Source organism: Mercenaria mercenaria, chromosome 3 (assembly GCF_021730395.1).
Source record: "Mercenaria mercenaria strain notata chromosome 3, MADL_Memer_1, whole genome shotgun sequence".
NCBI classification, from domain to species: Eukaryota; Metazoa; Mollusca; class Bivalvia; order Venerida; family Veneridae; genus Mercenaria; species Mercenaria mercenaria.
The window spans coordinates 7,706,042-7,729,568 of NC_069363.1; the positions used below are offsets into that span (position 1 = coordinate 7,706,042).

General features: G+C 35.6%; 1 protein-coding gene across 1 annotated transcript in view; it reads left to right on the top strand.

Annotated features, from left to right (window-relative positions):
• LOC123525503 (uncharacterized) overlaps window positions 1-23,527 on the top strand; it is an 86,702-nt gene that overhangs the window by 56,068 nt on the left and 7,107 nt on the right. The window contains exons 12-17 of the mRNA XM_053537824.1: window positions 3,193-3,286; window positions 5,151-5,295; window positions 5,748-5,867; window positions 11,937-12,170; window positions 19,246-19,305; window positions 23,341-23,523. Of these exons, the coding sequence (XP_053393799.1) occupies window positions 3,193-3,286; window positions 5,151-5,295; window positions 5,748-5,867; window positions 11,937-12,170; window positions 19,246-19,305; window positions 23,341-23,523 (836 nt within the window). The remainder of the gene's footprint in view (window positions 1-3,192; window positions 3,287-5,150; window positions 5,296-5,747; window positions 5,868-11,936; window positions 12,171-19,245; window positions 19,306-23,340; window positions 23,524-23,527) is intronic.

Sequence of the window (23,527 nt, forward strand, 5' to 3'; positions counted from 1 at the left end):
CAAGGTCATTTAACTCAGGCGTTAGCCTGTATTGTTAGATGGTAAACTGACACGAAATTCACGCGTTTTTTGCCCAAGTTTCCCCCGATATATATACAACGCTACTGTTGTATATGAAATATAGACGGGTACAAATCTGCTTTGCGATTGGCTATTTACGGATTAGCGTGGTCTAAAGCTTTGATCTCCACTTCTAAGTATAGGATAGACAACGAGTGCCGTTGTCTACGAGATATATACAACGAGCAAAGCGAGTTGTATATATCCCGTAGACAACGGCACGAGTTGTCTATCCGACTTAGACCACGTGACATAAAAACTGCAATTATTGAAAACTCTCCCACGCGTTCTATAGAAATTAGGATTAACGTGTTTTTATAAGAGTAATATCATCTTTGTACCGTTAGCGCTTAATTGTCAGTAGAGCATATGAAAGAATGCAGGTTATTTGTATAAATTCAGTTTTACTCAAATACTGGATTTACTAAGATTTAACGTTCATTAACACTTTGAGTCATTTGCAATCACAAAATTAATGCTAAACAGTTAAATATGGATTTCTCAAAAATACTCAAAATTGGACTGTATGCTGAACAATTAGTTTTTGTGAGGAGTTTGCATGTTGGCGAAACACGATGACAGATACGTTGATTCGTTGATTCAAGAAGATAGCCAGGTTATTTATTTATTTATTTAGTTAGTTCTTTTTTTATTTGTTTACTTTGTTTATCAGGATATAGTTAGTGCGTAGATGCTCGTAGGACTACGAATACCTTTTACTATATCGCGCCCTTCTTGTAAGAATGATGTAGTTGTTTTACTTTCTAACTGGGCCAAGTTGTTCGAAACTTTAACGGACTGTAATTTAGTTTAGTTTAGTTTATACTAATTTGTTTTAGCTCGATTTTGATGAAAGCTTTAACTGTTTAAGCTTATTGTAACCACTCTCGAGTCCGTTTCCTATGAAAACTAGTACTGGGGTCATATGAAAAGTCATGGTCGTGACCCCAATGATGCTCGAACCCACGACCACTGCATTAAGCTGTTAAACTAACCGCCTGTTAAATTTCTATTTATAATACTAGTCTTGATGGGTGGGAAACACTAGTATGATGTTTTAATTTTACTGTAAAGATGGTTTAGTGTTTATAATCCTTAACAAGTGCATTTGATTTTCTAAGTTTTCTAAACTGTCGGAATCTACTGATAAAGCCAATCGACCGTTAACTTAATTGCCTGTTAAAGTTTCGAACAACTGGATCCAGTTGATTGCAAATGTAAGGATCGTGCTGACATGTCTTTTTTATAACAAGTGAACATAAAAAGTTACAACTGTTGGAAACGTTTTAGTGAATGTGTAAATAACGTTTTTACCCAGTTGGTTCTACACTACAAATATGTAGTTTATTGTAATTCATTTTTATTGATGTCTAATAATATGGGGTCATTTTTACAATATTAATATTTAGACGTTGTCAACTGAATTTACCTCCAAGTCAGTCTTATTTTTATCCCATTGATAACTGGTGAGAATATTGCAAGGTCATTTAACTCCGGCGTTAGCCTGTATTGTTAGATGGTAAATTGGCACGAAATTCACGCGTTTTTTGCCCAAGTTTCCCCCGATATATATACAACGCTACTGTTGTATATGAAATATAGACGGGTACAAGTCTGCTTTGCGATTGGCTATTTACGGATTATCGTGGTCTAATGTCATGATACCAACAAACTTCTTTTAGCTCTTTGAAGGGGTGTTAACTGATGATGAAAACAAGGCCAATTACATTGTTTATCAACAGAATAATTACCGATAATCGTCAAGGATTTTTTTTACGCTTTCAACGCGGGTGGGTGGAGGGTTTTACCCGACATTCATTCCGCAAAAACGTACAACAAAAGGTCTTAAATTCTCGTGCAGATCGACAAAGTGTAACAATACGTCACCTGTACATACTTAATTTACCTGAGTGATTCACACGTTGACGAATTTGTCACGCACCGATTGTCACCTAGGCGACATGAAACAGCTGATCGGCTAGAGTAATTCACAGTAAATTTTCGGCATCTTTTGATCATTTTTATCGCTGTTTGCAACCAAATTAGTGGACTTTTAGCCAAATATTTTATGCAATTAAGCGGGACGGATTAAAAATTCAATGCAATTATGCGAAAAACTTTAAAGGTAATTATATACGGATCGATCGGTGCTTCAAGTTCGTATGCGAATATCCGGGATATGCGATTAACCGATATGCAATTAAGTGGAACGTACTGTAGCACTAAGTGAAGAAATTGCAGGGCATGTCTTTATGTAAATCCTATGTTCCCCATTTAATAAAAAGGATCATAAATTAGCTTGTGTATTTTGTAGAATGTTATGGTTATTTTGTGTATCCTGTAAGTTTTAGTCGTAACTAAGAGCTTATGCTAATACAAAATACCCATAATTACTTCAGTCTTCAAAATATACTTTAATTCCATATAATACTATTTTAATGTGTATATCAGTGAGTTTTTGTTTTGTATTTATGTCTCCCTCTACACATTGGTGTTGGAGACATAATGATTTACTTCTGTCTGTGTGTGTGTGTGTCTGTCACAAATCCTGTCCGCACTCTAAGTTGAACATTCCTCATCTGATCTTCACCAAACTTGAACAAAATGTGTTTGCCAATAAGTCCTCAGCCAAGTTTGATAACTAGCCAAATTGGCCCTGGCATTTCAGAATTATGGCCCTTGAAACTTGTTTTTTGATAATCAAAGCACTGAAAGTCTGATAAGGCAGCTGTGGGAGACATGTGCTTTCTCAAAAGCAGCTCTAGTTTTAGTAATGTTTCTTTAACAGTTACACTTATTTTTATGCCCCCGGCATCTACTGTTGGAGAGGCATATAGTGATTGTCCTGTCCATCCTTCCATTCGTCCGTCCATACGAGGTTAACCAAATGGGACCGTTTCGTCTAGCATCAATACCCCTAACTAGAATGACTTGATACTAATGCAGAGGTAACCTGTGACCATTCCTCATCTTCAGACATCACCTGACCTCAGTTTGACCTTGACCTTGAACTTGACCTCATTCTGGACTTAGGTTGCTTTGTATCGACAAGGATGCCACCGGGGGCATCAAGCGTTTATTGAACGCAGCTCCTTGTTGTCAAAGTGGTGTTGTAAAATTATTATTTAACAGGATTTACATTTGGCCTAATATCTGGTGGTGTTGGACTTCATGGTGCTATATGGGGGAGTTCAGACTCATATCCCACAATGGAAATGAGATCAAGGTAATATTTTGCTGCACTTTGTTTGTGTGAAGTCTTCTATAGAAATGAGGTTTTGGTAAGATTTTGTTATAGTTTGTGTGGAGACTTATAGATTTCAGTGGAAATGAGATCATGGTAAGGTATTGTTGGAGTTTGTGTGGAAACTTGTATACTTCAATGGAAATGAGATCATGGTTAGGTTTTGTTGGAGTTTCTGTGGAGACTTGTATACTTCAATGGAAATGAGATCATGGTAAGGTTTTGTTAGTTTGTGTTTTTTTTTTTTGAAGACTTTAATACTACCGCGGAAAAGAGGTCAAGGTAATATTTTTCTGGACCTTATGTTTGTGTAAAGACTTGTATAGTACAATGAATTGAAATCATGATAATGTTTTGTTGGAGTTTATGTTTGTGTGAATACTTACTGCAGGAGAAATGACATCAATGTAATGTTTTGCTGGACTATTAAGGAAACTTGTATTGCACAATGGAAATGAGATTATGGTAAGGTTTTGTTGGAGTTTGTGTAAAGACTTGTATTATACAATGAAAGTGAGATCATGGTAAGGTTTTGTTGGAGTTTTTGTGAAGATGTGTATACTAGATGGAGATTGTATAAAGACTTGTATACTAGCTGGAGTTTGTATGAAGACTTGTATACTAGATGGAATTTGTATTAAGACTTGTATACTAGATGGAGTTTGTATGAAGACTTGTATACTAGATGGAGATTGTATGAAGACTTTTATACTAGCTGGAGTTTGTGTGAAGGTTTGTATACTAGATGGAGTTTGTGTGAAGGCTTGTATACTAGATGTAGTTTGTATGAAGACTTGTATACTAGCTGGAGATTGTATGAAGACTTGTATACTAGATGGAGATTGTATGAAGACTTGTATACTAGATGGAGTTTGTATGAAGACTTGTATACTAGCTGGAGATTGTATGAAGACTTGTATACTAGCTGGAGATTGTATGAAGACTTGTATACTAGATGGAGTTTGTATTAAGACTTGTATACTAGATGTAGTTTGTATGAAGACTTGTATACTAGCTGGAGATTGTATGAAGACTTGTATACTAGATGGAGTTTGTGTGAAGGCTTGTATACTAGATGGAGTTTGTGTGAAGACTTGTATACTAGATGTAGTTTGTATGGAGGCTTGTATACTAGCTGGAGATTGTATGAAGACTTGTATACTAGCTGGAGATTGTATGAAGACTTGTATACTAGATGGAGTTTGTATGAAGACTTGTATACTAGATGGAGTTTGTGTTAAGACTTGTATACTAGATGTAGTTTGTATGAAGACTTGTATACTAGATGGAGTTTGTGTTAAGACTTGTATACCAGATGTAGTTTGTATGAAGACTTGTATACTAGATGGAGTTTGTGTTAAGACTTATATACGATGATGGAAATAGAATCATGGTAAAATAGAATTGGACTTCATTGTTTGATGTGGAGAAGTTCAGATTCTGTCAGAAATAAAAATGAAATAAAGGTAACATTGTATTGAACTTGACATTTCTGATTACCTGCAAAGCAAATAAGACCTACATCCTACAACAGAAATGACATCAAGGTATATACAGTATAACTTCTGTTAGCAACACTTTTGAAGTAAATACAGATGTTTTCTTTTCCATTAGATGAGTTAGTCAGGTTTACTTCTGCAAAAAGCAATCAATCTGTAACAAACACATAGTCTCCCTAGCAGTGTGTGCTCCAGAAAGGCTCCACTGTAGGCAACCAACTGGGGAATTCTTCACATTACTGTAAAGTTAACTTTCTTGTGATATTTCTGATGACTTGGAAAAGTCATGGTAGTAAAATGTTTTAGTTACTTTCTCAGGTAAACAGTGTGTTATCTTCTTTGTATAGGGGTATGTGGAGAAGTTTATGGGTTGGTGTGCTTATAGCAATACCTTCGGGGGCAGCTGTGGCTATATCAGTGCTGGGCGGAAATGCAGGATCATTGGTGGGTGTGGCCATCTCAGCATCACTCCTCCCACCTGCATGCAATGCGGTAAGTATCAGAAAGCTTACATTTATACATTATTTCAAAATAATGAGCATGTAGCACTTTAAAACAAAAGTGAATTTATAGTTCCTTACATTTTTAACTCACTTTAGTCTTGTTCTCAGTGAGACATTATTATAGGTTCATACTATGGCTTCAGTTTTCCATTATTCATCTTTAATATTTTCCTTCTAACAACATCTTCTCATTAGCTGTTGAAAAATATCTGGCAAACTGTCAAGAATTATACAAATTGTTCTGTTGCACAGCTTACAGGGGCAACTAGTTCTAAAGATAAAAAATCTTAAAATGGTGAACTCCTTTCACAATCAATGGGGATCATATGTATTGCTTGGAGGAGGCCGAGAACTTGAGCTGCCGCTGTTCAAGGGAACTGTGTTTCGCCATACTTTCATAATAACCATTTTGTATCATAATTATGCCTATTCTCTTTTCAGGGTATGTTGTGGGCCTATTCAATATTAGCTGCTATTAGACCTCCAGCGGTTAAGGCAGTTTCTTCAGTTACCATGGAAACCATAGCTACAACTGCTGCTACAGCTGTAGTTAACTCCACAGTAAGCAATCAGTTACCTGCCTTGTTTCCGAAAAGTCAGTTGAGACATGAGGTGAATTTCTACTTTTTGATGGTAAAGGAAGACCTCAGGTGCCTCTCTACTTACTTTTTTCCGACACAGGCAATAACCTAAGTAGAATGCCAATCTTCTGTTGGCCAGCTGGATGGCTTCCTCATAAAGAATTCACACCCAAGCTAGGTTTTAAACCTAAAGGGGTTAGAGGCAAGTGATTCATAATCAGGGACATTAACCACTTTGACACAGAGGCCCCTTCTTCTGTTATTCATTAATAAGGACTCGGATGCAATTTTATTGTAAGATTAATGAAAGGTTCATCTCAGAGAAAAAACATCATTTTCGCCTTTTATTATGCCCCCGAAGGGAGGCATATAGTTTTTGAACCGTCTGTCTGTCCGTCGGTCTGTCGGTCCGTCCGCAATTTTCGTGTCCGGTCCATATCTTTGTCATCGATGGATGGATTTTCAAATAACTTGGCATGAATGTGTACCACAGTAAGACGACGTGCAGTGCGCAAGACCCAGGTCCGTAGCTCAAAGGTCAAGGTCACACTTAGACGTTAAAGGATAGTGCATTGATGGGCGTGTCCGTCCATATCTTTGTCATCGATGGATGGATTTTCAAATAACTTGGCATGAATGTGTACCACAGTAAGACGACGTGCAGTGCGCAAGACCCAGGTCCGTAGCTCAAAGGTCAAGGTCACACTTAGACGTTAAAGGATAGTGCATTGATGGGCGTGTCCGGTCCATATCTTTGTCATCGATGGATGGATTTTCAAATAACTTGGCATGAATGTGTACCACAGTAAGACGACGTGCAGTGCGCAAGACCCAGGTCCGTAGCTCAAAGGTCAAGGTCACACTTAGACGTTAAAGGATAGTGCATTGATGGGCGTGTCCGGTCCATATCTTTGTCATCGATGGATGGATTTTCAAATAACTTGGCATGAATGTGTACCACAGTAAGACGACGTGCAGTGCACAAGACCCAGGTCCGTAGCTCAAAGGTCAAGGTCACACTTAGACGTTAAAGATCATTTTTCATGATAGTGCATTGATGGGCATGTCTGGTCCATATCTTTGTCATTCATGCATGGATTTTAAAATAACTATGCATGAATGTGTGACACAGTAAGACGATGTGTCGCGCGCAAGACCCAGCTCCGTAGGTCAAAGGTCCAAAACTCTTAACATCGGCCATAACTATTCATTCAAAGTGCCATCGGGGGCATGTGTCATCCTACGGAGACAGCTCTTGTTTCATAATAAAAACATTAACATTAGTTATGATTACTGTTTATTATTATCATTTAATAATTTATTACTAATTAAATACATTATAAAAAGGATTTCCTCCCCTGGGATGTGAACTGTCATTAGACATAGGGCTGATTACTTAAAAAGGTAATTGTTAAACTTTATGATTATCTTGCTTTTGTATGCACATCAGTATGAGCATATAATAGTCGGACCATCTGTCTGTCTGTCAATTTCTGATTGCTTATGCCTACAAGCATCAAATTTCATAGCATAAATGTCTCCGGTCATCAGAGGACCCTGTTTGTTGTTTGGTCAGTAGGTCAAAGGTCAAGGTCACAGTGATCTTGAGACTTAAAATGCTTTTTAATCTATAACTGAAGAATGCTTTGGCCTACAAGCATCAATCTGCATAGGATGATTGCCTGTGGTCAGTAGATGACTCCTATCGTTTTTGGTGTCAGTAGGTCAAAAGTCAAGGTCACTGTGACCTTGAGACTGAAAACACTTTCTAATCGATAACAACTGAAGAACGTTTTGACCTACAAGTGTCAAATGTCATGATGATTGCCTGTGGTCAATAGATGACTCCTATTGTTTTTGGGCTCAGTAGGTCAAAGGTAAAGGTCACTTTGACCTTGAGACTCACTGAAAATGATAACTGAAGAAGGCTTCGGCACACAAACTTCCAACTCAGTTGGAAGATGACCCCTGATGATTTTGAGGTCAGTCGTTCAAAGGTCATGGGCAAGGTCATGGTGACCTTGACCTACATCAAGATCATGTTTAGATCATGTGTACAGCAAACAATTAGGCATAAATTGTAGAACAGTTAACTGCTGCTACAATGACAAAGACTGAGTGACCTGACAGTCAGTAATGAAGCTCCACTTTTAGCTTTAAGGTACAATGTTATCTGTAATAAAGACAGGTTGCACACATTTGTGTCAATTTTAAGGCTCACATTTAATCAGTGTTTGTGTTAAAGCCTGTCTGTCTATCTGTCTGTTGATGTGTTTCCTATTGATAACTGAAAAATGTTTTGGCCTACATTAGGATTATTGCTTGTGATTAGTAGATAGCCCCTTTTGTTTTTGCACTGGTCAAAGGAAAAATGTCATAGTGATCTCAGGAGGCCATCATAGGGGAAATGGTTTGCAAACACATTTTGTTTTTATGTTATGTCCTCTTTTTATGCTACAATATTTTCAGGGTGGTGGAGGGCAATATTGATGTCATTACATTAAGTTTTTGTATGTGAGCTGGTTCCTCAGTAAACACCAGCTGGAAAGGATCGAAATTTCACTTGCTTATTAGCCGTGGTGGTCTGATGTGCAAGGTCGAATTTTCTTAACACTGATTTGCTTTAATCAGAGTTATGCCCCTTTTTGACCATTTTTTGCAATGTTTATATTTTGTAAACTTGTGTCGAAGTGACCACTAGTGGAAATAGATAGAAACACTTGTGCACTATTATAATAATGATCTGACATGCAATTTATAAAACTCATAACTCTATTTTGCTATTTCACAAAGTTATGCCCCTTTATCATTTTTTTTGTGTGTGTGATCTTCTGTCTCAAAGCATCATAATGGGGATGAGTTGTATGATTAAGTCTTATTGTGCGTGCCTTTTGTTCTTGTTTATGTCTGTGTTTTCATTATAAACCTTTTTAGTGTCAAAGCGTATGGATAGTTGAGCAGTTTTGTTTTCTGAACAATCTTGTTTTGGTGACAAGTATTTTGAGTTGAGCATTGCTACACTCAAATAGCTGTTGTTAGACATGTTTTTATCTATACCTGTACTATACTTAACAACCTGTATTTAAGAACTTTTTGTCTGTTTCATTTAAAACTAAATATTTATTGCATTTACATAAGTAAGTAAGTAAGTAAGTAACGACTTTATTTAAAGTGGATAACATATACGGCATTGGATACATTTTTCAAAACCGATTAACAATATGGTCCACTGTATACAATGTATAACTATGTACAGAACATCAAACATACATGTAATAAACTATATACAGATATAACAAACCTGAAAGGAGAACATTATAATATGGAAAGAAGTAAAAGGCAATGACAATGAATCAATTTTATGTAAAAATGTACAACCTAAACATATAAAATATACCAAATCAAGAAAAACTTAAAATATGACAACATGTGACTATTAATATTGCTTTGTATTCTAATTATATATAACAGAGAAGTGCCACTGAAGATATGATCTTTTGAATTTTTCTAACGTATCTAAGGAGCGTATATGTATAGGAATGTTGTTCCAAATTACAGCTCCAGAGTACTGTAATGATTTACGAAAGAATTCAATTCTTGGCTTTGGTACTTTAATTTCATTGTTTTCATTTGATCTAAGTTGGCGATCACCTGTTTGTTTTTCAATAAATTTTGAACCAAGGTGTTCAGTAGAGTGATCTTTAATGGATTTATAAACAAGGATTGCCTTTTTATACTTTATTCTTTCAGAAAAAGTCATCCATTTTAATTCTTTAAACAATTCAGCTGATGGAGCATTATATTCTTTGTCAAGTATGATTCTTGCGGCACGTTTTTGAAATTTTAAGACAGATTCTAGAAGCTCATCAGTACAGTTCCCCCATATAGTACAACAATAATCAAGGTGCGGTAAAATGTAAGAATTGAAAAATAGTTTTCTTGAATGTAGGTTCAGGTAAGATTTTATTCGTAAAAGAAGATATAAATTGGAATTGCATTTTTTCATAGTTTGTTCAACTTGGATCTTCCAGTTCAGATGTTCATCAACATGTACTCCTAACAGCTTTTCATGTGATGAATATGATAGGGGCTGACCCTGCATTTGTATGCTATTAGAACTGATGTGATTTTAATTTTATTGTTGTTATAAGAGGCTGTGATATACATAGTTTTAGTTTTAGATATGTTTGGAAGCATTGAGTTTTCTTTGCACCATTCATCTACTTTGTTAATGTCAGATTGCAGGGTGTTGTGTACTTCAGTCACAGTTTTACCAAATGCAGACATTGTTGCATCATCAGCAAACATGTCAATGGATGAATTATGTGTGTGTAAAGGAAGGTCATTTATATATAGTATAAAAAGTATAGGCCCAAGAACAGAGCCTTGTGGAACTCCCGCAGAAATTTCTTTGGGAGAAGAAAGCTGTCCAGATACACATACTTGTTGAGAGCGGTTCTCTAAATACGATGATAACCATTTAACAGAGGTTTCACTGAACTTATACAGGTATAATTTTTCTATTAACAAGGAGTGGTTTACAAGGTCAAACGCTTTTGTTAGATCTAGAAATATAGTGCCAACAAAAGAGTTTTTATTAATGGCATTAATCCAGTCATCAATTATATTTGTAAGTGCAGTCTCACAGGAGTGATTTGCTCGAAAGCCTGACTGTTTGGAATGCAGAAGATGATAAGTTTCCAAGAAATCCTTTATTTGATTTGAAACATGCCTTTCAATAAGCTTAGATAATATTGGAAGTATTGATATTGGTCTATAGTTAGATTTGTCAGATTTTGAATGCTTTTTATAAATTGGTGTTATTTTGGCTGTTTTAAACTTTCCTGGAAATTTGCATTGTGTTAAACTTAGGTTAATTATCTTTGTGAGAGGCTGAGCTATTATTTGATGACTTATCTTTAATATTCTGGAGCCTATGTCATCTAACCCAGTTGCCTTCGATTCATCTAGTGATTTTAATTCCTTTAGTATGAATTCTTCAGTAATGGGTTGTATTTGAAATGAGTTATTTTCAACTTTACTTTCAACAAATTCTTTAATGATTTTTTCACTTTCAGGTGTAAGATGTTCTGGTGGATTTGGTACTGTTTTAAAAACATTTGCAAAAAAAGTGTTAAATACTTCAGCAGTTGCCTTTGGATCTATTATTGGGTTTCCATTATCGTCATTAATGTAATTGGTTTGATAATTTTTACTTTTACCAGATAAGTCTTGGAGATGTTTCCATAACTTCTTAGTGTCTTTCTTACTGTTGTTGATATTTTGTGAGTAAAATGACTTTTTTGCCTCTTTGGTAAGAGATTTTACTTTTTTTCTCCAGAACTTGAATTCACCTTGGTTTTTTGACCTCTTAGCTTGAGTTTTTGAGTTTATTGCATTCTTGATTTCTGGGCTAAACCAGTCTGGTTGTTGTTTATACTTAACCCGACGCTCTTTCTTGGGCAGATGCTGATTCATAACTTCAAGAAAGATTTTAAGAAATGTGTCTAGGGCATCATCTGCGTCATCATAAATGTCTATCACGGACCATGGTTGCCTTTCTAGGTCATGTAAAAATTCTTGTTCTTTGAAGTTTTTATAAGACCTGTATTTAATTGTTGAATGTAATGGGCCATTTCTTGATTTGTTTGAAAGCTTGCGAGTAAAACAGACAGGAAAGTGGTCGCTAAATGCAAGTGGTGGTATTTGTATGTTTGTTATGTTTGATGGGTAATTTGTATAAAGATGGTCAATAATTGTTGAAGATGCATTCGTGACTCTTGTTGGTTTATCTACTAGTTGAGTGAGATTGTGTGCATTTACTATGTTGTTCCATTCACTATTTATTGTTCTGTTTTCAGAACAGTTATAGTTAAAATCTCATAATTTCTGATTGAGTAAAAAAAGATCATGGATTACAAGAAAATGTATATTGCATCTAAGTACTATTGAAGGAAGTTTATTTGTCATTGAGTACAATGTATTTGTATGAACATGTTTGAAACAATGTTGACATATTGTGAACTGTCTTATTATATTATTTTTTCAGCAATCAGCAATCAATTCTTCAGTCTTTACAAATGTAACATCAACAACACCTATATCTGTGATAACAACCGAGGTACTACCTGCAGATGGTTGTCCTCCGCTAGTTGACAACATGTACAAGGAGGTGTATTTCTGTAACATGGCACATGAAGCAGCACTGCTAGGCCTCATCAGCTTGTTATTGACAGTTGTCAACATATGCTGTATCATTGTTATTGCTATTTTTGTGTTAAAGGTATGTGTCCCATTTATATACTGCAAAGTCATAATGATTTGTGGAGAACTAATTTTTCTGAATTTAATGTTGTTGAGACCCACAAACTTCAATCTCGAAAAAGAAATGAACTTTCATTTATTAGCTCATCTGATTTTTTGAAAAAAAATGATGAGTTATTGTCATCACTTGAGCGGTTGTCGGCGTCGGTGTTGCCTGGTTAAGTTTTATGTTTAGGTCAGCTTTTCTCCTGAACTATCAAAGCTATTGCTTTGAAACTTGGAATACTTGTTCACCATCATAAGCTGACCCTGTATAGCAAGAAACATAACTCCATCTTGCTTTTTGCAAGATTTATGGCCCCTTTTGTACTTAGAAAATATCAGATTTCTTGGTTAAGTTTTATGTTTTGGTCAACTTTTCTCCTAAACTATCAAAGCTATTGCTTTGAAACTTGGAATACTTGTTCACCATCATAAGCAGACCCTGTACATCAAGAAACTTAACTCCATCTTGCTTTTTGCAAGATTTATTGCCCCTTTTGGACTTAGAAAATCAGTTTTCTTGGTTAAGTTTTATGTTTAGGTCAGCTTTTATCCTAAACTATCAAAGCTATTGCTTTAAAACTTGCAACACTTGTTCACCATCATAAGTTGACCCTGTACAGCAAGAAACATAACTCCATCCTGCTTTTTCCAAGATTTATGGCCCCTTTTGGACTTAGAAAATATCAGATTTCTTGGTTAAGTTTTATGTTTAGGTGAACTTTTTCTCTTAAACTATCAAAGCTATTGCTTTGAAACTTGCAACACTTGTTCACCATCATAAGCTGACCCTGTACAGCAACAACATAATTCCATCCTGCTTTTTGCAATAATTATTGCCCCTTTTGGACTTAGAAAATCATTTTCTTGGTTGAGTATTATGTTTAACTCAACTTTTCTCATAAACTGTCAAAGCTATTGCTTTAAAACTTGCAACAGTTTTTCACCATCATAAGTGGACACTGAACATCAAGAAACATAACTCACAGTGACCTTGATGTTGAAAAATGTTTCCAGTTAATAAATGGAAAAGGCTTGGGCTTTTGGCTGTCAGACTTGATAAAATGAGTGACTGCTGTCAGTAGATACTCTTACTGGTTTGGGAGAGTCATTACCGGTAGGTCAAAGTGCAAGGTCAGGGATTGAAAATTGTTATTGATCAGGAGCTTGAAAACCTGGTCCTTTTGCTATAAGGTCAATGTTCCAGCATATTTGAGGCAGAAAAATACACACTTTTTTACCTCTGACAAGCCATTATGAGTGGGATGAAGGCATAGTTATAAATTTAATACAGTAGAATTCCGCTATTAAGACCACCCATGGTTCTTTGTACAACTGGTCTTATTAGCGGTCTGGTCTGATTAGTGGACAAGGCTATACGGGGAAGGTCTGGCAGATAATAACACATTGGAATACAATTAAGACGCAATAATGGCAAACACAGTGTTCAATTTATATGTAGCTTTATTTTCTTACGGATCAAACTGTGTATTGATTGAGGATGCACTTAACTGATAATGATTTGAATTTTATTCAATTAAAGACAATTACAACAATATCAAACCTTTTCAAACTTCATTCTCCGCTGAAATCCAAAACATATTTACATTAATAATAACAAACAAACACCGTTTAGATCTAATTAAATCCGTTTTAATCCAGTCAATTCGATCTGCGGGCATTCGTCTAATTACAAACAAATTAATCATTTCAACAATTTCTTATGTTAAAATAGCGATGTAAAACACCAAACATCTTTAAATAACAATTTCAGACAATCAAACAGTTTGATATGTTGTTTTGATAACGTTTAAAGACTTGTTAGCAATTAACGGATAAATACACAATGTACACGCTTAACGTGTTAACACGATGTAGCATGTGTTAATTCCCGCCGCGATTCGCGGTAACATACAGAAACATTTGAGTGGTCATAATTGCGGTGATTAATTAAGTGTGAAAAAATCAAAAAGTTCTGAAATTGGTGGTCGCATTAGTGGATTAGCGGTCTGGTAGCATTTTCGGACAAGCGACCATTGGTTTTAAGAAGGAAATATTTCGTTCTTTGCAAAATTGGTCGTATTAGCGGTGCGGTCGTAATTTCAGCGTGGTCGTAAGTAGGAATTTTACTGTATTGATAAATTAAAGACTCTTATTTAATATCTGTAAAGGAGAAAAGCTGAAAACTGTCCATTATGTGAAAGAATGGACAAATCGAGGCGCAACGCGCCGAGATTGTCCTTTCTTTCACATGATAGATAGTTTGAGGCTTTTCTCTGACTTAAAACACGGTCCTTACGAAAAAATCAAGCTTGTCATGATATTATATAATGTCTCTAATATTGTCCTCTTTGAGGCAAAGACAATTCATTGATTTGTGTCTCTGTGCAAAATAAAAATACCAAGTCAAATGGAGTTTAAATTAGATTGCATATAAATATTTATTAAAAGTTTTTTAAACACTAATGATATTCAGTGCTGATTCTTAGGAAAGTTTCGAACATATCTCGTTTTGTCATATTTATAAATGATTTGAAGTACCTTTACAAAAAGTAAAATTAAACTTGGCCTTACGATGTATAGTTGCCCATGCTTTGTTCGTGCTGAGTTTGCAGTTTTATATGAATCAAGTAATTTAATAAATGACGGGTCCAGGTGAAGACATTCTAAAATGTATGTATATGTATTTTATATCGTTGTTAGAAAGCAGTCGTTCTTATCTTGTAATTATGAGATATTCTTTCAGTTTTATTAGAAGAAATTTACCCGTATCACACGAGATATTTACTCGTTATGACTCATATCTTGTTTTTACGAGAAAATATTTCATTATTACAATAAATAGCATCGTTATTGCAAGACAGTTGTATTCAAGTTCAATCAAGATCATTACGGCCAAATTTTCTGGTAATACCGAAACGTGCAGTAAAACTTAAGGGAAATTGACGTTTTTTTTTGTTTTTTTTTTTTGTCTTTGTAGTAGAAAGGTGAAATTGCACATTTCTTGGTAGGACTGCAACGAATGTCAGTTATGGCACAAATTTAACCAATTTTACACTAACACTGCATGAGAAAGATAGGTCTGCAGCATTTGAAAAAGATAGAAAAATTATGTGTTTTAGCTTGATTATTCAAAAAATAGGTGGAGCTATTGGACTCCAGTTTGTTAATTCTGCCCACAGTTTTCTTGTTTGGGGCACAGCCATTATTTTATCTGGGGACTATATGCCGCTTTTCATGGATTTGCACTCTAAATTACATTCTGGTACTTTTAACATGTGTAAATGTTGAGTTCTGCTAAACCCGGGGCTAGAGGGCGTGGACGGTAGCTTGCACTTCCACTACCGTCCATGAACAGGCTCAATCAAACCGAGCCTGCAACATTTTCATTTATGTCGTGTTAGGCGACCTGTGGTTTTCCACCTTTTTAGCTCGACTATTCATAGAATAGTAGAGCTATTGGACTCGCCCATGCGTCGGCGTCCGCGTCCGCGTCCCGATTTGGTTAAGTTTTTGTATGTAAGCTGGTATCTCAGCAACCACTTGTGGGAATGGGTTGAAACTTCACACACTTATTCACTGTGATAAACTGACTTACATTGCACAGGTTCCATAACTCTGTTTTGCTTTTTTACAAAATTATGCCCCTTTTTTGACTTAGAAATTTTTGGTTAAGGTTTTGTATGTAAGCTGGTATCTCAGTAACCACTTGTGGGAATGGATTGAAACTTCACACACTTATTTACTGTGATAAACTGACTTACATTGCACAGGTTCCATAACTCTATTTTGCTTTTTTTACAAAATTATGCTTTTTTACAAAATTATGCCCCTTTTTCGACATAGAAATTTTTGGTTAAGTTTTTGTATGTAAGCTGGTATCTCAGTATCCACTAATGGGAAAGGATTGAAACTTCACACACTAGTTCACTGTCATGAGCTTATAAGCACTATGCAGGTTCCGCAACCCTATTTCACTTTTTTACTAAATTATGCCCCTTTTTCGACTTTCTTATTCATTCAAGCGACAAGGCTGTTAAAAAGTCGAGCGTTGCTGTCCTCCGACAGCTCTTGTTATTTCATCCATGCGTCGATGTCCGCGTCGGCGTCCCGATTTGGTTAAGTTTTTGTATGTAAGCTGGTATCTCAGTAACCTCTTCTGAGAATGGATTGAAACTTCACACACGTATTCATTGTGATAGATTGACTTACACTGCACAGGTTCCATAACTCTATTTTGTATAATTTTTTATTAAGGTTTTATATGCAAGCTGGTATTTCAGTACCTGTTAATGGAATTAGATCGAAACGTCACACACTTGTTCATTTTGATGATCTGACATGCAGTGCTCATGTTCCATAACTCTACTTTGCATTTTTACAAAAGTATGCCCGTTTTTTCGACTAAACAGTTGTTGGTTAAATTTTTGTATGCAAGCTGGTATCTCAGTACCCACTAATGGGAATGGATTGAAACTTGCACATTTGTCCATTGTCATGAGCTGATATGCATTGTACAGGTTTAATAACCCTTTTTGCAATTTTACAAAATTATGCCCCCTTTTCGACTCTAATATTCATTCAATTGACAAGGCTGTTGAATAGTCGAGCGTTGCTGTACTCCGACAGTTTGTCTTTACATTATGTTGCCTATTTTCATCTATTTTTGACTGAAAATGCCATACCAGGTGTATATCTGCGATACTTTTCTATTGGGATTTAGGAGTACACAAAGAGGACTTTATTACTTTCTAATGGTTGAAGATTTAAACTAACATTCTGTAATTACCTTTGGCACATTGTTTGATTTTCATTTGACTGATAATTTATGGGGCGATTTGGGTTAAAGTCATACGTTCCTCTTCAGGTTTTTTTATTGCAGTTACAAGTTCTGTAAAACGTTGTAGTTTATATTTCGAAACTTTCGAATTTTGTGGGTTAATGAACTCACACCTCTCAACGTACAAGGTTGTTACTATACCTGTCCATTATTAACCTGTACCTGTCCATTCTTAAAGTATTCATTATTTTAAGAATGGACAGTTACAGGTTAATAATGGACAGGTATAGTAAAATAATCGTGTGTATAGAACAGTGTCGGTACAAAACCTATATAATGGACAAAACTAACAAAGGATTACATCACAACCGTGTTTTAAGCTTTGTTTTAAAACACAATTTTATACAATGAATTTCATGGAAAATATTCTTTTTTGAATAAAAAATACGAATTTAGGGAGTGAACATGTATAATTATTAGCATGGTTGTTTGGAATGCTTAAAGGTGCTGACATTTCAAAAGCTATACTGATATTTATGTTAGACCACATGACCTTTCCAGGTTTCAGATTAACCAAAGCATCATTAACCTGCACCCTGCTAAATTTCTATAATGAACTTATCCATCTTTCAAATTGGACAGAACCATTAACAATTAAAAGGGGTGCATACAAAAGGATACTGACTGAATGGCGAACAGTGCAGATGGTGATCAGATTGTACAGATATGCAGGCTGATCATGATCTACATGGATCACAAAGGCAGAATCAATCGTGTCCAGCATGATAAGGGTTAAATCATGAATAAGTGGTTCATGACACAACAGTGAACAATTGTTTTCTATGTCTGTCAAGTTTTTAAGGTCATTTACTTCATTCTAAATAAGCAACATTTAGTATTACATAATTATCTATTCCATTGACAGTATTGCAATTTTAAGTGATTAATGTGCAATTCAAATGAATTTTGATTTTATAGAATAATGAAAAACTGACCAGTAATAAACGATTCAGTACAGTGTGCTACTGTGAATGAAAGTAATTTTTGTACACTATGTCAAACCAGGAAATGAAATCCACAAATACATATCCCCATGAAACAGTCATTACAGCAAAAAAATGAAAAAATCCACTTCTTTGTGCCTATCTGATACTGTATCACTACTGTTGAGTCTGTAAACAACAGCTTTCCGATATTTTCGCACCTTATTGCTGATTATTGTTTATTACACGATTTAACAAAGCCGGGTGTTGATTAACGTGTCACAATTGAAATTAAAGTCCAGACATTAGATATCTAATTAAATTCAATCAAATTTAGATTAGAAATTATACTGGCTGTACCTTTTTTTGTAACTTTTTGAAATCGAAAGTAGATGGTCGCCGAGTCAACCTGCTGGCTTTTAAAAAACACTTCTCTTAAAATCATTTTGATAAGAGGAAATGTCATGGTAAATTTTAATATCACTTACTATCAAATGCTGTTAAACTGTCTTTGCATCATCACAATTTGTCAAACATCCTTTTAACTGGAGATTTAGGCAAGTGTCTACGAAAGTGTAACAATACCCGGACATTCAATTTTGGATAACAGGATTTTGATCAATAAAAGTATTTGAGCTAGGGGTTTTAAATACTGGTTGACAGGGATGAGAATCAAACAGTAAATTTTCTATTGCTTGAACTTTTATTCTTTTAGCTATATACATTTTGTTTTTACAGTTCTAACAGCAGCACTGTTTGTCTTTTAAAATTCACCTGGGGAGTCTTCTTTCCAACAAAAGAAATAAACGTGCAGGTTTAATTCTCAGTGGAGTTTTGAATTTAGACATAGTGCTTAAAGTGCCATAACTATTTAATTTTGCAAAGAAGGCTTCATGTATTATTGTTCCAAAACATTAAAAATGCATGAATAATAAGATATAGACAAATGAATTATTTTAAGACTAGTGATTTTATACGGGCAAATAAGTTTATATTATCATTAGATTTGTTAAAAGCTTCGTTGTCATGAACATAATTACCGCGGTATAAAATCTCCCACTTGAACACCTCAATCTCCCACTTTGGAAAGCAAAAACTCCCACATGGCATTCAGAAAAAGTTGGGATGTCTGATATATCCGAGTAAAGTTGTTTTTCTAAAATTGTTAGTAAATTCTCATTTCATAACTTTGAAAAAAATTAAAAAGAAAAAGGCTTTCTAAGTTTATTGTACACATCAGTTTTACACCTTTTTACAGGTTATATAGAAATGCTTTACAACTGTTTCAGATTAAAGAGGTTGCCCCGAATACAGCAGGATCAGGTACTTTCTGGAGGGAGGATGTTCAGGTAAGTAGGATACCAACGGTTTAATGAGCGGTATCACAGCAAAATATTTCCTGTGATGTTTGAGATTTTAAAGATGATTTGATAATTGTATTGGTAGATTATACATCTTCCTCATTTTTAGCTCAACTATTTGAAGAATAGTAGAGCTATTTTAGTCACGTTGGCGTTGGCGTCACACCACAGTTAAAGTTTTGCATGCAAGTACATAAAGTAGAAAAACCTTGTTAACACCCTAGAGGCCAAATGTTCTACTTTATCTCCATGATACTTAGTCAGAATGTTTGCCTGTTTAAAATCTAGGATAAGTTTATAACTTGGTCATTTGGGTGAAAAACTAGGTCACTTGGTCGAATCATTGAAAAAACCTTGGTTAATGATCTGACTGATTTATATAAAACTCCAGTTCTAGTGTGAAACAGTGTTGGGGGTATTATGGCTGTCTCTCAGCCTACTCTTGTTTAATAGTTATTTTGGTGTCAGATTCGTGACTGCCATAGGTGTCAAGATTTTTAGCTCGACTATTCAAAGAATAAGTAGAGGTATCCTACTCACCATGGCATCGGCGTCGGCATCACACCTTGGTTAAGTTTTTCATACCAGTCCACATTTTGAGAAAACGTTTTGAGATAAAGCTTTGAAATTTTCAACACTTGTATACCATTATCATGACCAGTTTAAGGCAAGAGTACATAACTCTATCAAGGATTTTGTCTGAATTATGGCCCCTTTTAACTTATAAATCTTGGTTAAGTTTTTCATACCAATTCATTTTTTGTGTAAACTGTATGACATATGGCTTTGAAACTTTTATCACTTGTTGGTTATAACAGTCTCTATCTATCTATCTATAGGCAAGAGTAAAGAACTCTGTCAAGTATTTTGGCTGAATTATGGCCATTTTGGACTTGGAAATTGCTTCAGTTTTCGTACAAGTCCATGTTTTGTCAAAACTATTAGACATATGGCTTTGAAACTTTAACCACTTGTTTATCATCATGATCTCCCTCCATCTATAGGCAAGACCACATAACACTGTTGAGTATTTTGGCTGAATTATGGCCCATTTTAGCTCATCTGGTTTTTTTTTTTTTTTTTAAATGATAAGTTATTGTTATCACTTGATCAGCATTGGCGTCGACATTGCCTTGTTATGTTCTGTGTTTAGGTCAGCTTTTCTCCTGAACTGTCAAAGCTGTTGCTTTAAAACTTGCAACACTTGTTGACTCTGTACAGCAAGAAACATAACTCCATCCTGTTTTTTGCAAGAATTATGGCCCCTTTTGGACTTAGAAAATATCAGATTTCTTGGTTAAGTTGTGCGTTTAGGTAAACTTTTCTCCTTAACGGTCAAAGCTGTTGCTTTAAAACTTGGAGCAGTTATTCGCCATTAAAAGCTGATTCTGCACAGCAAATACCGTAACACTACATTGCATTTTGCAAGAATTATGGCCCCTTTTGAACTTAGAAAATCAGATTTCTTGGTTAAATTTTGTGTTTAGGTCAGATTTTCTCCTAAACTATCAAAGCTATTGCTTTAAAATTGCAACACTAGTTCACCATCATCAGCTGACTCTGTGCAAGAAGAAACATAACTCCATCCTACTTTTTGCAAGAATTATGGCCCCTTTTGGACTTAGAAAATGTAAAAACACATGGTCAGGACAGTATTTCTATTATACAGAGACAAAAAAATCAGATGAGCGTCTGCACCCGCAAGGCGGTGCTCTTGTTGGACTTGGAAATCAGTTCAGTTTTCATAAAAGTCCAAATTTTGTCAAAATTACTTGACATGTTTCTTTGAAACATTGAACACTTGCTTATCATCATGATCTCCATCTATAGGCAAGAGAACATAACTCTTTTGGCTGAATTATGGCATTCTTTGGACTTGGAAATTGATTCAGTTTTTGTGCAAGTCCATGTTTTGTCAGAACTGTTTGACTTGTGGCTTTGAAACTTTGAACACTTGTTTATTGTCATGATCTCCATCTGTAGGCATGAGTACACAAATCTATCAACTATTTTGACTAAATTATAGCCCTTTTTGGACTTGCAAATCAGTTAAATTTTTCATACCAGTTCATATTTTGTCTAACCTGTTTTGTCATATGGCTTTGAAACTTTGACCACTTGTTTACCTTCAAAGTGTACATATGTAAGCAAGACTACATAACTAGAACAAGGACTTTGGCTCAGATATGTCCCTTTTTGTGCCCCCCCCCCCCCCATGAGTGGTGGGGGCATATGGATTTGGTCTTGTCCGTGTGTCAGTCCGTCTGAAGTTCGTGATGCGCCTAGCTCAAAAAGTGTTTTATATAAATTGATGAAATCTTGCATGAGTCTTTATCATGATATGAACTTGCGCACCTCCTGTTTTTCATTTGGGTCTGCCCCCTATTTCAGAGTTATGGCCCCTGAAATAGTCAAAAATGCATATTTTCACCTTGTGACACGCCTACCTCAAAAAGTATTTTATATAGATTCTTGAAACCTTGCATGAGTCTTAATCATGATATGAACTTGCGCACCTCCTGTTTTTCATTTGGGTCTGTCCCCTACTTTTAGAGTTATGGCCCCTCAAATAGTCAAAAATGTACATTTTCACCTTGTGATGCGCCTAGCTCAAAAAAATTTTCATATAAATTGATTAAACCTTGCACGAGTCTTTATCTTGATATGAACTTGCGCACATCCTATTTTTCGTCTGGCTCCGCCCCTATTTTTAGAGTTATGGCCCCTGAAATAGTAAAAAATGCACATTTTCACCTTGTGACGCGCCTAGCTCAAAAAGTATTTGATATAGATTCATGAAACCTTGCTTGAGTCTTAATCATGATATGAACTTTCACACCTCCTAGCTTTCGTTTGGGTCAGCCCCCTATTTTCAGAGTTATGGCCCTTGAAATAGTCAAAAATGCACATTTTCACCTTTTGACGCACCTGGCTCAAAAAGTATGAAATATAAATGGTTGAAAACATGCATAAGTCTTTATCATGATTTAAACTTGCACACCTCTTTTTTTGCGGCTGGCTCCACCACCTATTTTTAAAGTTATGACCCCTGAAATAGTAAAAAAATGCACATTTTCACCTAATAATGTACCTAGCTCAAAACGTATTTGATGTAAATTCATGAATCCTTGCTTGAGTCTTTATCATGTTGTGACCTTGCACATTTGGCATTCTTCTTGAGAATCTTAGCGCTTATTACAGAGTTGTGGCCCTTGATTTAGACAAAATAGTGGATTTTTTGTTTGTGATGCTCATAGCTCAAAAAGTATATGGCCTATAATAATGAATCCGTTTCATAAAATGTTTGTTGAGGCTTTACCTCCATTAAGACTGCAAACATTTGAATTATTGCCCCTTATTTGTGACAAATGTACCAGTGGGGGGCACACCCTGTGTCCTACAGACACATTCTACTTTGACGTAATAATTAGTTCAGTTCCGCTTATCATTCCATATTTTGTGTAAACTGTTTGATATGTGCCTTTGAAACTTTTAACACTTGCTTACCATCATGGTCCCGCCTGCCCGCTTAGCTCAGTAGGTAGAGCGTTGGTCTACGGATCGCGGGGTCGTGAGTTCGATCCTCGGGCGGGGCGTATGTTCTCCGTGACTATTTGATAAACGACATTGTGTCTGAAATCATTAGTCCTCCACCTCTGATGATTCACGTGGGGAAGTTGGCAGTTACTTGCGGAGAACAGGTTTGTACTGGTACAGAATCCAGAAACACTGGTTAGGTTAACTGCCCGCCGTTACATGACTGAAATACTGTTGAAAAACGGCGTTAAACCCAAAACAAACAAACAAATTACCATCATGGTCACACTTTACCATATAGTGCAATACTTATTCAGTTCCACAAATACAGGTACATTGTTAGTCTCATCTATTTTTCTTCTTTTGTCTGAAATTCTGTGGTAATATTTACTTACATCAATCCTTTGAATAGTCGAGCAAGCTGTCAGCATAAAGCTCTTGTTTTTCATAGAATACCAAGGAAAGTGAATGCTGTTTATGTTCCAGGTTGCAAGGGATTACTACAGCACAGCAAAAGGTGAAGATTCAGTATCATTGGGTAAAAAGTTTTTAGAAGAATACAAAAAGATACAAGCAGAAAAGAAAAAGGAGAAAAACAAAGATGAAGATTCCAGTGATGAGTCCATGGATGACAATTATGCAGCAATAGAAATGCATGACATGTTAGAGGTAT